The sequence below is a fragment of the Malus sylvestris genome, chromosome 5 (genome assembly GCF_916048215.2).
Source record: "Malus sylvestris chromosome 5, drMalSylv7.2, whole genome shotgun sequence".
In the NCBI taxonomy this organism is placed as follows: domain Eukaryota; kingdom Viridiplantae; phylum Streptophyta; class Magnoliopsida; order Rosales; family Rosaceae; genus Malus; species Malus sylvestris.
The window spans coordinates 27,476,382-27,491,621 of NC_062264.1; the positions used below are offsets into that span (position 1 = coordinate 27,476,382).

Consider the following 15,240-nt stretch of genomic DNA (forward strand, 5'->3'; position numbering starts at 1 on the left):
ACATTGTGCTAATGCTACCTCTTCTCAAGCAATGAGAGAATTTGTAACTTGCACAAAATCCAATGGAATTCCTCAACTAGTAAAGTTGTAGTGACAGCCATTATATATGTACTCTCATGGGATTGGGGGTAGGGTAAAATTATGGGATTTATTTCCATAAATAGGATGGTAAAAATTGCAGACACATTGAATAATGGCTAGGAATTGAATTTCTGTGTGTTTATGTTAATGTTTTGTAATCCAGGAACTGGGGCTTATGGATTGAGTGCTTAGTAAACAAGGAAATATGTTCATACTAATTTCCGAGCTTCTAATCCGTGATCTAAACGGACCCGAAATGGAAGAAATTAGGACAGTGTACTATACCGAAATTAACATTTCCGAATAACCCTAGATGGGATATTGTGATGTACATGAGAACTGGTTAATGGAGTTTCCTCTTGCACCCGATGTTCTATGTTCGATTCATTCATCCAATATTGCTTGTATAGAAACATAAAAACTGATTAATAAGATTTCCTCTTCCACCGGATGTCTCACGTTCGATTCATTCCTCTAACACCACTTGTATAGAAACATAAAAACCAATTAATACCATTTCCTCATGCAGCCGATGCCCTATATTTGATTCATTCCCCAATATTACTTGTGTACAATATAAAAATCGATTAATACCATTTCCTCATGCAGCCGATGTTCTACATTTGATTCATTCCCCCATTATCGCTTGTATAGAAATATAAAAACCGATTAAAGCATTTTCTCTTGCACTCATTGCCCTACATTTGATTCATTTCCCCCAATATTACTTGTATAGAAACATAAAAACCGTTTAATAGCATTTTCTCTTGCACTCGTTGTGCTACATTTGATTTATTTCCCATAATATCGCTTGTATAGAACATAAAAACTGATTAAAAGCATTTGCTCTTGCACCCAATGTCCTATGTTTCATTCATTCCCCCAATATCGCTAGACTCGCTACTTGTTTAGAAATATGGAAAACCGATTAATAGCATTTCCTCTTCCACTTGTTGTCCTACATTTGATTCATTTCCCAAGTATCGCTTGTAAAGAAACATAAAATCCGATTAATCACATTTTCTCTGCACCCTATGTCCTATGTTTGATTCATTCCTTGTGAAATCCCATCCCCAAATTTTACTATTTAAAATTACGTATTTTGTTGTTTGGATTAAAACTTGAACTTTGGGCTCAAAGGAGGAGTTGGCCCAAAGGGAGGCCTAGAAGGAGAGCTAGCCGAAGCCCAGAAAGCAGAAAAGGCCCTTTCCGACTAGGTGCATGCCATGTGAACCACTTGCTCACCTACTTTGAAACCAAGTGGTATAGACCAGCCAGCTCATCAGCCCAAAAGCACTTTACAGTGGCAGTACAAGTAAATAGCTGATGAGTCACTACCCTTCAAGATGCATTCGGGCAGGATTACTGCTACAGGAGGCCAAGCCAAAGTGTCTATAAAAGAAGAAAGAGAAATCAGAAAAGGGACACTCAATCAAACAAACAAATACAAGCACAAACTCTGCTCAAAACCAGATTTGCCTTCAAACGAAGCTGTAGTTAGCCCAAGCCTTCATCCATTTCGGGATAAACCCTCACCAAAAGCCTTTGTAATAGCTCTGCTACCTTGTCTTAAGCTTGTTGTAGTATCGATTTCTCTCTGCAAACTCATCTCCCTACCCCTTTTCTAAAGCTCTCAAACCCCTTGATAAATCACAAAGATAGGAAGTTGTAAGACGATCAGCCTTGCCCGACCCTCTTTGTTTTTGTCTTTTCATTCATTAGCCTAGAAATATGTTGTATACTTCCAGTTATATTCAAGTTATTTCTAGTAAGATGACTATTAAAAGACTCTCTCAGCTCTTGAATCCGATTTGAATATATCTTCACAGTTCAAACCAAATCTAAGTTCTAAGCCCTCGTGCATGTAAGATTGATCATTTAAAAGTCCTTGGCCTCAAGGCATAAAAAAGAATCTTATGTGGACTTAACCCATCCACGACAAGCTTTGATAAACAAGAAGTCTGAAGTTACTTGGGGTGCAAGTAATCGACCTATCTCTCAGTTTTATTTCTATTATATTATGATTATCGTAGAACGTTTGAGTATATAAGGAATTCTGATGGGAAGCCTCAAGGCCTATACCTAAGGCCCCACAAAGGCACCTATTTGGATTCATTCTGCTCTTCGGGCTCGGGCAATCAGAAGTATAATAGTCATAATACTTCTGCAATCAATAAAACAAGCATTATATGTTCGAGTATTGGGTTAGTTATTGACAGGAAGCCTTAAGGCCTACACCTAAGGCCCCACAAAGGCACATGTCATGACTAACACGGTCCCTCGGGTATATATACAACTAAAACTAAACATCCGTTTTACATCTGCCATGCTGAAGATGGCAGTGGCACGCCTGAGCACTTAAAAGTTAATCTTGATTGTGAGCCTCAAGGCCTACACCTAAGGCCCCACGAAGGCACCTTTCAAAGTTAACTTTGTCCTTCTCTTTCAGCTTTGCCCGACAAACCTTGCCCGATAAGCCCGCAAGTGAAGCAGAAGCCCGACAGAAAGCATCAACCGGCGTCAACCTCTCGGGGAGCTGTGTGCTCGTCGGCTAGGAAACATCCCCAGCGGAAATTCTAGCCACGAACATTTGTATTTCGTATTCTTATTCGTTGTTTCGACGCATTTGTATTTGCGGCATATAATTTTTTTCAATAAGTAAAATGATGAAAAAGCCCATAATGAATTAAATGGATTTTTAATACATATTTCAATAGTACTTGTCGATATGAACGCGTGGGCGCAAACGGAATGTAATTTGGAGTTATAACGAAGAAGTTATAAACGAGCAAAGATAAGGGCGAAACGGTTATTTGAGTATTATCTAGAAGGCTCCAGATTTGCTGGAGCAATTATCTGTGGTGCCACGTGTGTGGCTATGATGGAAAGGAAAGGAAAGAAAATGAGGGGTACGGACCAATGAGAAAAGGGGGGAAATAAGGGAAATGAGGGGGGGAACGGACGAAACAGGAGAGGGGAAATGAGAGAAATGAGAGATGGGGAAAACCAGGTGACCAGAGAAGATATCTGGCAGTTTTTCGTCATTTTTCCGGTGATTTTCACCGAGCCACCACCTGGAAACTTCACATCAGCCTTCCCTTTCCATTTTCCACCCAAGTTTGATGGGGGTTTTGGCCCCGTATCTCGGAGAATGACAGATGGGGGTTCGAGAGAGCCACGAACGGCGATCCGCCGATCCTGCAGCCTTCACCGACAATTACCACCAGCTGTTGACACCTCTTGAACCCATGAGCAAGGCCCAAACACTAGTAAGAGCATTGGAGCATCAGTGGAGACAAATCGACAACCACCAAAATCTAGGGTTTCAGGTGATCCACGACTGATTTCAGGTGTTTCCCGACCGAATTGGACTTCGGCCCAGGTATGAAAATTGTTCCTCTCATTGAGCTCTATTTTCCTTTAAAATTTGATGATTTTTAGAGTTAGTTAGAAAATTGAGTTTCCGTTCGTCGAAAACCGCCACCCGCGGCGGTGAGTGGCCAGTGGGTCGATGATGATATTGTAAGTTACATTAGATGTCCTGATTTCATATTCAATATCCACTTGATGTGATTTGATTGTTTGAACCTATTTTCATAATAGTACGCCACTTGAATATTACATGAATCGACGATCCGACTGTTGGATCGTCACCAAACTTTAACACGTTATAGTACGTAATTTTTTTAGGACCATAGAAACTTACGGATTGGAAATCCGACGTACGGATCTTCCCGAATTGAATTTCTAAGTTTGTAAAACCAAACGTTGACAGCTGTTAACTACATTGCAAAGATGAAGGATTTGTACAGAGAAAAAGGAAGAAGGCAGAGAGAAACAAGAGAGATTCTAGAGAGAGAGTGTTTAGAGAGAATAGGAATTGTATTGATTGAATGAATCTTTACAACTATGAGACAACAGTTTATATAGAAATCCTAACCACTTTAATCAAATACTAACTACCTAACTATATTACTAACGTATTACATTTTTACCCTTAATACTCCCCGTCAATCTCAACTGGGGTAACCCAGTTTGAGATTGGAAGAACAACTGCAATCACTGTTAGGAAACCCAGAAAAACAGAACAACTTGAACCAACTGCAACCTTGATTCTGCAAATATGGAAATGATCTCGAACCTGTTCTGAATAACGAGTTTGTTATAACTGCAGAGCAGCAGTGAACATCAATCTGCCCCAAATATATGCACTGACTCACTGCCCCAAACTCAATCTGCAAGCCCAGTAGGAAGCACATCCAAAAGTCTAATATTCCTCTGCCTTGTGCAGGAGCTTCAATCAAAGAACAGCCTCTTATAAAATTGTAACACACCCTCAGGCCGGTTATAACAATTTCTTACGGGATTACCCTTCGTGGGATTTACCGTCAACAACTTCATTTAACATTGGCTTCGGCCTTTAAAAAAAAAAACAGACAAATAACAAACTATAGTGTGGCATCGGCCTTAACTATAGCACCACGGGATCGCCCTTTGTGGATTTTACCAAAAACAACTTCTTTGAACAATGGCAATGGCCTTCACAATTTCAACAACTGAAAATCAACATCTATGTAGGATTACCCTTCGTGGGATTTACCTACTCAAAAACACAGGATTACCCTTCGTGGGATTTACCGTGAACAACTTCTTCAAACTTCATCTATAACCGGACTTACTGTAGATTCATGCTAACAATTGAGTTGGTTAGACTCGACATTATAGGCTGTGAAAAGAAATATACTGCACAAACTCCTGCACTTGGACAAGAATTATCCCCAGGTTGCCTGGCATTATCCATTGACAAGGATACTGAAGCAACATTCTTAATGGATTCAATCATACCAGAGCAACAACAAATGCTACTCAATATACGTAACAAATTCACCAACTTTCTGACTTCGACCTTCTTCAATTATCAACTTCATAAAACTCATAAACGTCAACAATTTACAACTCCCTGAACAAGCAACTTCATAAATTTCTTCAATTCCCAACCACTGCAATCAGCCTTAATCATATACGCAAACCCCGAAACAGATCATATAAAATTCACACCAACACTGCATAAAATTTCATTGACCCAAAAACACAAACACCTTCTGTGCAGAATTGAAAAACCAAAGAAATGTAACGACCAGAAAAGATTACAGCAAGAGCACCCATCCAAGAACAGCAACTAGACTCCAAGAACTTCAAGAACCATACCCAAATCTAATGCAAATTCAGTGAACATTATCAAAGGAAAAAGCAAAGAACCATACCATAAACTGCAGAAAGAGCAGAGATTGAGACCTTTCTGCTCAAACTAAAACTCTGAAAGCTGAATCGTTTCTTCCCCAAGACCCAGTGGAAGAAACGCGATAACACACAGAGCTGCAGCAGCGGCATCACCGATCAGCCATGGGTAAGGTTCACGGATCGCTCGCACGTGCCGGGAACGTTAGGGGTCAGACTCCAAAGGTGGCGAAGACGAAGAAGCCCAAAGGCCGCGGTTTGGAGCAGGGAGCGATTGATCTCGTTGATTCACCCAGTGATCTCGTTGATTCACACCTTCTCGTCGATTAGCGGAAGCACCGAAGAACTTGACGGAAATTTCATTCAGGCATTTTCACAAACACCTAGATGGCGGCGCAAGCACAATCTACAACAGCAGCGCAATCACCGATGCCAAAAAACAAGCAGAACCCATATTCGATGAAGGTCAGTCTTACCAAGATGCTCCACAAATTCAGAGGTGTTTGAGATCCTGCGAGTTAGCAACAGCCAGAAGATGGAAGGCGGCAGAGATCTTCAATTCTTGGAGGCGGTGAGAAATCGGTTGTTCGGGCTCCACCTTGACAGCACCTTCAAGTCTTCCTCCGTCATTGATCCCAAGAATCCCACGAAAAAACATTGAATAGGAGAAGCTCTCAAAGAGTTGGGGTGAAATCTCTCTCGGTGGTGAAATCTCCGCAGTATTCCTTTGAAACAGAAACTAATGAAAAATTGGAAAGAAACTAAGCTAGAAACAGATGAAAAATAATGAAAAATGGAACCACCAGAATCAATGGCGTGAGCCTGGTGGCTCTGATACCATGTTAACTACATTGCAAAGATGAAGGATTTGTACAGAGAAAGAGGAAGAAGGCAGAGAGAAACAAGAGAGATTCTAAAGAGAGAGTGTTTAGAGAGAATAGGAATTGTATTGATTGAATGAATCTTTACAACTATGAGACAACAGTTTATATAGAAATCCTAACCACTTTAATCAAATACTAACTACCTAACTATATTACTAACGTATTACATTTTTACCCTTAATAACAGCCACGTGAATTTGTGATTGGTGAAGATCTGACAGTAAGATCGCGATGAAATTTTAGTATATCGTTCTATAAGCATAATGAGGACCTTAGGAAGTTACGGATCAGAAATTCGATGGGTGGATGTTCCCGATCGAATTACGTAGGGTTGTGGACCCCACTGTTGATTAAGAGTTGACTTTTGGTCAACATGTATCGAATCGTTTTAAATACTAAAATTAGTATTACTAGAGACTTAGTGAGGCTTTGCGGGCTTATCTCGATGAGGGACTTCGATATAGGTGATATAGTTGTTATCCTGGTTTCGTATTTAATATCCGTTGTGAATATCACTTGATTTTATAAATGTGATTTATATTGAAATGTGATTCGAGTTGTGGATAAAAAATATTTGTGAAATGTGATTTGACGTGCATATTTGAAATGTGGTTTGATTTGCATGATTGGTATAATGTGATGAAATGTGAGGGCTAGTAGTGGACCGTTAACCCATTGCATGGGGTTTGTTGCTTCGAAGCTTGTTTCATATCCCATTTCATTGTTTCATTTCTCGCTTCATTGACCCGTTCTAAATTTAGTACTTGTGCTTTGATTCATTTCGTTGAGCCTTTGTAAATTGAGTAACTTGATTCATGTCTTGTTTCTTCGAGTCGTTGATATGTTCCTTGGACTTCCGCTCGGTTCCGTTGAGTGATCCGGAACTGGGTTCTGCTAGGGTTCCGTTGAGTGGTCTGGTTCCCTGCTCCGTCTGGATTTCGTTGAGTGGTCTGGAATCCCTCGTGCTTCGCGATTCCATTGAGTGGTCCGGAATCGTATCCTGCTTTGGATTTCATTTAGTGGTCCGATATTCATTGTACTCTGCGATTCCATTGAGTGGTCTAGAATCGTATCCACTCGGATTTTGTTGAGAGGTCTAGAATCCCTTCTACTCTGGTATTCCGTTGAGTGGTTCGGAATCGTATCCTGGTTTGGATTTTGTTGAGTGGTCCGGAATCTCGTTTGGTATTTTGGTTCCGTTGAGTGGTCCGAAATCCCATTCTTCAGAGATGTAGGATTCGGCCAAACTGTGTTGCTCTAGCCCTGCACTTGATGCATTTTAGTGTGATTAATTGATGTGATTATGGAATGGTGTTAGAAAGCATATGTGTGTGAATGGCATACCTGTGTGCATGGCAACATGATAATTGTTGTTTGGCTTATGATTGATGTGTAGTGTGGTACTCTATGTTTTTTGCTAGAAGTATTTTACGAAAAGTTTAGAGTTTAACAAATGGTGAACTACGAATGGTTTGGTCCCTTTTTAGGGTACGTAGGCAATCTAACGATGAGGTTAGATGTAGCCATAAAATATACGAAATTATTACACAATTCGAACCTTGAGTGGTGCTTTGTACATATCCTGGGAGCTGGGTATGTTAGATATACGGATATTGGTGATGTCACGTGTCGATTTTGGAGGTATGTCGGGACCGGGACGTGCCATTCCCCAATATGAAATATAAAAACCAATGAATAGCATTTCCTGTTGCACCTGGTAATGGCTTTTAAAGCAATATCTAGCTTGCTGAATCATTTACTTTTAAAATATATTGGGGACACCATATTTTCGTACAAAATGATGTGGCCCGGTGATTTGTTTGTTTTCAAACATGTTAGGAGTATGACAACAATGATCTGGATGTCTTGTAAATCAATGACTTAATCTTATCAGATGATAATTGTATACATCATTCTTGTTTATCTCTTTAAATGTTAGTCGTATCTATCATTCTTATCACTTCGTATGATATCACAATATTGTACAAAATTGTAATCTCCCTAAATTGGTTGTTATTAATCATACTATAATGAAAAGAAAAAAATAACGATACCGGCAAGTATAGAACGAGTTGGTGTGCCCATTGTCAAGAAATATTTCATCGGAAAGAGGTGAAATCTTGCCGATGAAATTTCGACTGAAGGTCTTTTCCGCCGGAGTTTTCTTGGCGAATTTATCGACGAATACCTCTTTTTTAAAAACTCTTTTCCGAAATAATGTAAGATTTTTTTTTTATTCTGTTTGCTGTGGTGTTCAAGTTTTTTCATCAAATATGTAAAACCAGATTAAGCTGACCTTCAAATTCATGGTCTGATAAATTAAAAGTTTCTAATTACAATACCTAATTAGTAATTAATTAAAAAAGAAGTGCTCCCCAACAAACACTCTTTATTTTCTAAGCCACAATCTCAACTCCAAAATAAAAGCAGTAACAAATAAGATAGAAATAACAACTCCATAGCCAGCACTCCATCCCTTCCCTTTTTCTCCCAAATGGATTCCATAGAAAACATTTGCTACTGCAAATATGATCAGAATCCTTCCCACTCCTTGATGGTACCAATTCCAGTACTTTCGAACCTTCGATTCCTTCTCCGGTCGAACCAAAAGAGCCATAACCTAAAACCGAAACGAACCAAATCAAAAGAGAGCAATGTTTATACAATAAACCACTTCTTTAGATTTAATAATAAACCCTTCGCTTTTCGTATGTAATATTAACATTCTCGAAATGACACTAATTATTTTACATCAGCATGATAATTTGGCACGGCCGGAGTATATGTAATTAGGTTAAGGAAGAAAAGGAACAAAAGAATGGGGACGAATTACCTGAAGACAACCAAGGACAAGAACGAAGATACCAAGAGATTTGTGGGTGGAGACATCAGCATTGAGCTTATTGTTCAAGGCAAATCCACATAGAACACCTATTATTCCCAATATAAACCCAAATGATTGAATGAAACCATGAAGATAAAACCAAAGTGGATCATATGGTTTTAAGTAACGAGCAATTATTACTCCAATTATCATCAAAATGCCCCATCCTAGCATGTTTAGTACTCCATGGCTCTTCCTCAGTCTCGAGTATGGACTATTTGCGCTCGATTTACCTTGACCTGTTTCAAAATTACACAAAACAAAAGAAACACTTATATTGCTAGATTGTGAATTTGAACTACATATTCAAACAACAATCAACATGACCGATAATATGGATTCATAGTTTGACAACATAAACATCTTACGTTGCCGGACATACAGATTTAGGATGGGCATGTTTCCCTTTTATATTACGATTAATTTGAAGTACAAGACAAAGCTAGGTAATAGATCAATTTATACGATATGCGGTACATGTTCACAAGGTTCCAAATAAAACAAGCAGCAGACAGGAAGTTGTTTTCAATGTTCCCATCAAAATTAAAGCTCATGTTAGGGTAATTAACCATCGGAATTTGCTCAACTCCTCATGTCCCTTTACACCAACAAAAAATGAAAAGACCTCTAAAAGCATTCTCAATAATGAAAGTCTCTACAAGGGTCTCAAAAGAGATTTTTGCTCTTTACACTGGGAGAAATTTTACATACGACCAACCATATGCTGATTCTTTCATAAAAAGTGGGGACACATGTAGAACCGACAATAACTTAATATAGGGGTCAAAATGTTGCGTGTGTGGTCATATGAGTTAGGTGGTCTAGTAGAACTCTAGAATTCTCCCTACTCTAGTGTCTCTAAATTTGTGTCTTCATAAGTTTTGTGTGCTAGTTTAATTATACAATCCCCATTGACCTTACTCTTAACACTGATTAACTTAGGTCAATGTAAAGCTAACTCAAACGGTTAGTTGCATTCACTTTTACATTTGAGGTTCTGCATTTGATTTCCCTTTCTCTAATATCGCTAAAAATTTAAAAGTCAACCTTGTTTTGGTTTCAGTTGTACTCACCTGTGATATAGTTTATGGATGTGGAGACCTTGTCACTGTGCTCAGTCAATCTGTAGTTTGGAGCCACAGGCAGCAACCCATCTGGCCCAACAGCGTATATGAGCCTTGATAGTGGCTGGTTGGTCTCCAATTGGAACCCTAGGTACGTTCTGTTGGACTGGGATGTAAATAAGGAAAAGTTGCTTCCAATTTGAAGGCTCCCCTTGTTGGGCTCCACAAGGTTAGGTGAGGTCCCACCCAAGTAATACTGCTTGATCTCTCCTCCTGTTGGGGACATCCACCCCACAATTGCACTGGACCCCACCATCTGGCCATTGCTTGAGAACCCAATTGCAATGTATGAATTTGCAGCTGGTGCTGAGAGGACAAAGGTCCATAGGTTTGACAAGGTCTGTGAGTACTGCAAAAATAAGAGAGATTTTCATACACCACCTTGATCATTGGATGTGATTGAGATTAATATCATAATGTATAGAGCTTTTGGATGGGACGTTTGTGAAAAACGGACAGGTTGAGAAAATCTCACTTAGACTTAACAAGGCGATCAAAGTTTCAATAAAACTAGGTATATGTAAAGAGTTTTTGGATGGGAAGTTCGTTTTTTTCTTAAAAACAGACAGACATATTGAGAAGATTTCAGTTGATCGAAGTTCAATAAAATGGCGCATAAGTGAGATTTTCTCGACATGCACAAATCTCGAGCAAAGGGAATCCTCGAGTGTATCTATGTATGTATGAATGAATGATGGAAGAGATGCGGTTGACTTACTCTGAGGATGTAGTTGTGAGCATCCCAAACTGCAAAGCAATTGAGGGAAGCTGCATCAAAGGGCAGATTGACATTCTGCAGGTTAAGAGTTGAGCTGCAGGAATCTGTTTGTGAATTCACAGTGGCTGATAAGCCAAAGATGAAGACGATGATGAAACCTATGAATGCCTTCATCTCTCTCTCTCTCTCTCTCACCTCTTTTTTCTGTTTCTCTCTCTAGTTCTAGGTGGGTGAAGAAAACAGGTAACGTAGTGGGGTGATCATACGAATATTTGAGTAGATGTATATACCTGGAAGAAGTTGACAAATGATTGAACATTGCAATGGGAGTTGATAAGAATAATATAAAGCTGTTGTAATCAACATGCCATATACTTTGGGCTCTCAGAACAATTAATTTTTTATGCAAAAAGAGTAACTTATATGAAATGTATGCATTAGGTGAGCCGCATGACCTAGCCTGTTCTCCTGTTCTCATTCACTAAAGACCAAACTACTGCTTTCCAAGCACGCACTTCAGATTTGTGACATATGGAAGAATATGGGTTGTTTTAAAGCTTATAGTAAGTATCAGATAAATAATGATTTTCGCACTTCGGTTTTCTTCTTTTGCAGTCCTCCACTTGTTCTTGTTACTTGACCTTCTTTGATTTACCCTATCAAGGAAAACGATATGGAAGGTCTAAAGGCATAACAGAGCTAAAAGCACTTCCAAATAATCGAAAACATTTGACACGAAAAGTTAGAAGTGCTTTCAGTAAACATTTTCTAGTGCTTTAGGTGTTTGTAGGAATCACTATAGCTTTTAAGAGAATCTCAAGCGTTTCCAGCAAAAGACATGTATCAACAGAAGTGTTTTTCCCAAATGAACCCACTAGGATCAAAGAAGGTAAAATGAATTTCGTGTAACTTTAAATCGTCCAAAGGTCTGGTCAACCAGAGCTTTTGGTAGATGGGGCAGACCTGGACCTACAGGTTAGGGTTTGGACCAAGACAATACAGCCAATCTAAAAACCTTTTCTTGATCTGTTCTGGCATATCTTTTTCTAATAGAAAGAGCTCACTTTGTGAAGACCAACTTTCTTGATTTGCTCTTTGCAATTATGTTACGGGGGCTACAGCCGGCAGCAGTGAAGTACAAAGCAAGAATATATGGGCGGCTGAACCGCCTCCACCTCCGTCGGAGAGAGAGAGAGAGAACTTATAAGTTGCATGCTAAGAATTTACCACTTTTTATTTTGGGTTCTGAATTTACATTGCATTATAGCATAATTCTGTAAGAGCAATGCTATGCAAAGCATTCCCAACTTTTGGGGTCTGAATTTACACCACCACTGTAGCATACAAGTGGACTGAGTTTCGTAGCTTTGCTCAAGAAATAAACTTAAATGAATTGATCAATTTACAACATGTCGACTTCTGCCAAGATCTTAGAACATCAGCATCAGGCACTTGAAATCTCAGCTTCACCACCGCCGAGCCCTGCGCACAGAGAAAAGGTGAATTATCTACAGCCCTATAACAATATTTAATAGCATATTATGCTAGAATAAATGTTGGATGACAAATTTATTCTAGAACTGTTGAATGATAATTTAAGGTTCAAAATTATGAATTCACGAATGTACGCCCCCAATGGCCTGGAGATGAACATGAGAACGACTATCATATGTTTAGGCTTTCGTTATATTGTATGTTAAGAATGTTTTTGTGAATGCCCTAAAGGACAGGCAACTGATAGAAGCATGATGATATGAAAGTTAAGAAAACCCAAAACCCCAGCAAGCACAAACATTTTAATCCCCAACGGGTGGTCCTCTCAAATCCAGATTACCAGCTTTGTTGCAAGTAAGAAAGCCATCTACACCACACTATCCGCAAATAAATAGTGAACATTTCAAACCAAATTTAAATCTGGAATTCGAAAGAAAAATGGCAGCCCTACGGTGTACAAATAAATCTACTTTCAGATAACTATGGGTCAAAGAAAGTTACCCAATGATGCATATGCTGGTATGCTGACAAAACTGGGACATGAGCTACTTGAAGCTAACTTGTCACTTAGACTGCCAGATCCAACCAGACAATCCCGAGGCTGCAGTAGCATAAAAAAATCAGAATACATGAGAAAATCTCTGCACATAATAAAAGACCATAACGAAAGTAGAGCATGGAATTCCTCATTAATGCCCATCTCAACATAATCTCATTGTCCAATATGTTACTAGTTTTCAACATTTTTAGGAAACGACCTAATTCAATTATCGAAACTCCAGTCACAAATGCCTGAAGTAAAATACGCCGGAAAGACCTCTCCCATCAAAACAACAGAAATTAACTCCTGACGTACAAGTGTATATTTTCTTTGATTCAGTTAAATATAGGATCCAAATGAACTCTAGATAGGAGGCAAACCTGGAAATCCTTGTAGAAGCATAGATGAAGTTCCTCCAAGGCCCCTTTTTTGCAAACCAACCTCGGGGTTGCCCGGAAAGCATTCTGAATAGCAGAAACAATGCCTCCAAGAGGATATTTTTCAGTATTGGATGGTACATATCCTGCTTCATTCAGGATTTGCTGAGGACAGGGAAAGGAAACTACCATTACATACCAAATACATTTACTCCAAATTAAACCAAGTTTCTATTAAGAACCAAAAGATAATGGGTATGAATGAAATAACAAATGATGGACAGCCAAGTGTGAATACATGGCAGTGATAGTGTTAATATACAAAATAGCTGTATCTCTAGAACTTACAGTGACATTGTACTTAAAATAGACATTGAGGGTTGTCAAAAAGTAATTGTATTCATCTCCAACTACTGGAGAGGAGCAAGTTCCGTGCTTCTCTGCAACAAACAATGAAAAAGGATGCAGGAATCAGAACTTGCACAAGTGATGCATGCCAAGAAAAAAAGGTCATTGCTCGTAGGTCTGAAATCAACCTAATGTCTAATAAGACTCATTGGGCAAAATTTCTAAAACAAAGGCTACAGACAAACAACTGACTGTTCATTATTAAGCAACAAAGAGCAAAAGGCAAAGATGCTAACCCCACTGCCATTGTAATACCACGCAATTCAGTCATCATGGAAACAAGAATGAAGAATAGTTAGCTCAAAGTAAGGGTCATCTAGAATTTGAGAAGAAATTAAGTCCACAATCAATGATCACCTCATGACCCCAAAATGATCCTTTTCCACCATGGCAGGATGATGGTTTACCACAGCTTAAAGATGGCCAGTATTTCTCTAAAGCATCGTGCAATGTTGAGATCTACACAGTAGATAAAGAGATAGTGGTGAGATTTACGGATAGATCTACACACTAGATAAAGAGATAGTGGTGAGATTTACGGACTGCCACTACAAGAGACATGCATCATATATTTGAAGATAAAGCGACATTAGTGTGGGTACTATATTCCAGTCAATCAGTATTCATTACATATTTCTCATGCGCTAAAAGAAAATCTTTCTTTTGCGGAGTTCCCGATTCCTTTATGTGAGCAAGTAGAGTCTCAAAAATATTCACAACCCACAAACCATGTAGACACGAAATAAGAAATACAAACCTCCTTATCATCAAAGGTTTTCCGTGTGCAACAGGCAGGCCAAGTTCCATCATTGTAGTCAGGCCACAATCCATCTGCCACATGTATAAATAAACCATCAAACAACAGTCAATGGATAAAATACGGGTTGGACGAATTTGATCGTAAATATTTGAGCTTTTTGAATTCCCAATTAAGGAAATTAGCTTCCAACAAAATGAACCAACATGCCCTAATCAAAATATTTGAACTTCAACTGAAAAGTCAACTTAACTCATGCTTTTCATCTCTGCATTACACAATATTATACAAAAGCTTAATACTTACGGATTGTAAACATGGTTGGAGCATTTGAGCTGAAACAAGAAAAACCCAAAAGTAGAAAATCAACTCAGAAAGCTCAACCTAATTTACCAAATTAAAATCAACCAAAACGAAAAAAAAAAAATCAATCTTTTTGAAATTAATAGTTAAAATAAGGAAGAGATTATGAACCCGCGGCAGCAAGCATTGGAGGAGCAACAATGGCGGGTGCGCTGACAGAAAGTGCCAGGCCATTGCAGGGCCAAGTTGAAGTAATCGAACTCCCTCTGCCCTCCTCCTCCTCTGCTTCCGATTTCGAATCCGATTCCGGCTTGCTTGGCATCGATCAGGCACAGAGAAGCGCCCACCGCAATCAGTGCTACTGCAGAGGCGAATTGAGCAGAGAGAATAGCCATTTTTTGAAGAGAAGGGAGAGCTTGGTTTGATTTTCG

The 15,240-nt window shown here is 39.1% G+C and overlaps 2 protein-coding genes across 2 annotated transcripts; both read right to left on the reverse strand.

The window, feature by feature from the left end:
* Positions 1–8,490: 8,490 nt before the first annotated feature.
* LOC126621389 (cytochrome b561 and DOMON domain-containing protein At3g07570-like) lies at positions 8,491–11,267 on the reverse strand. The gene is made up of 4 exons (XM_050289897.1): positions 10,930–11,267; positions 10,161–10,560; positions 9,037–9,326; positions 8,491–8,823 (listed from the first exon to the last, which is right to left on the reverse strand). Exons 1-4 carry the CDS (start codon positions 11,101–11,103, stop codon positions 8,593–8,595), a joined length of 1,095 nt encoding a protein of 364 aa, XP_050145854.1. The 5' UTR covers positions 11,104–11,267; the 3' UTR covers positions 8,491–8,592.
* An 870-nt stretch (positions 11,268–12,137) lies between these two features.
* Positions 12,138–15,240, reverse strand: LOC126621430 (ribonuclease 2-like). Its single transcript, XM_050289955.1, has 9 exons — positions 14,981–15,240; positions 14,813–14,841; positions 14,507–14,580; positions 14,107–14,208; positions 13,986–13,989; positions 13,690–13,781; positions 13,345–13,506; positions 12,925–13,024; positions 12,138–12,411 (listed from the first exon to the last, which is right to left on the reverse strand). Exons 1-9 carry the CDS (start codon positions 15,202–15,204, stop codon positions 12,374–12,376), a joined length of 825 nt encoding a protein of 274 aa, XP_050145912.1. The 5' UTR covers positions 15,205–15,240; the 3' UTR covers positions 12,138–12,373.

Bases quoted from the DNA above. Each gene is read 5' to 3' on its own strand.
- LOC126621430 (XM_050289955.1), bottom strand. From the start codon at position 15,204: ATGGCTATTCTCTCTGCTCAATTCGCCTCTGCAGTAGCACTGATTGCG. The intron at 14,842-14,980 runs GTTCATAATCTC...TTCTTGTTTCAG, and splicing joins TCCAATGCTTGCTGCCGCGG to CTCAAATGCTCCAACCATGT. The intron at 13,025-13,344 runs GTTTGCCTCCTA...ATGCTACTGCAG, and splicing joins GCTTCTACAAGGATTTCCAG to CCTCGGGATTGTCTGGTTGG.
- LOC126621389 (XM_050289897.1), bottom strand. From the start codon at position 11,103: ATGAAGGCATTCATAGGTTTCATCATCGTCTTCATCTTTGGCTTATCA. The intron at 10,561-10,929 runs GTAAGTCAACCG...TTATTTTTGCAG, and splicing joins CTCACAACTACATCCTCAGA to TACTCACAGACCTTGTCAAA. The intron at 8,824-9,036 runs GTAATTCGTCCC...TTTCGGTTTTAG, and splicing joins TTGTCCTTGGTTGTCTTCAG to GTTATGGCTCTTTTGGTTCG.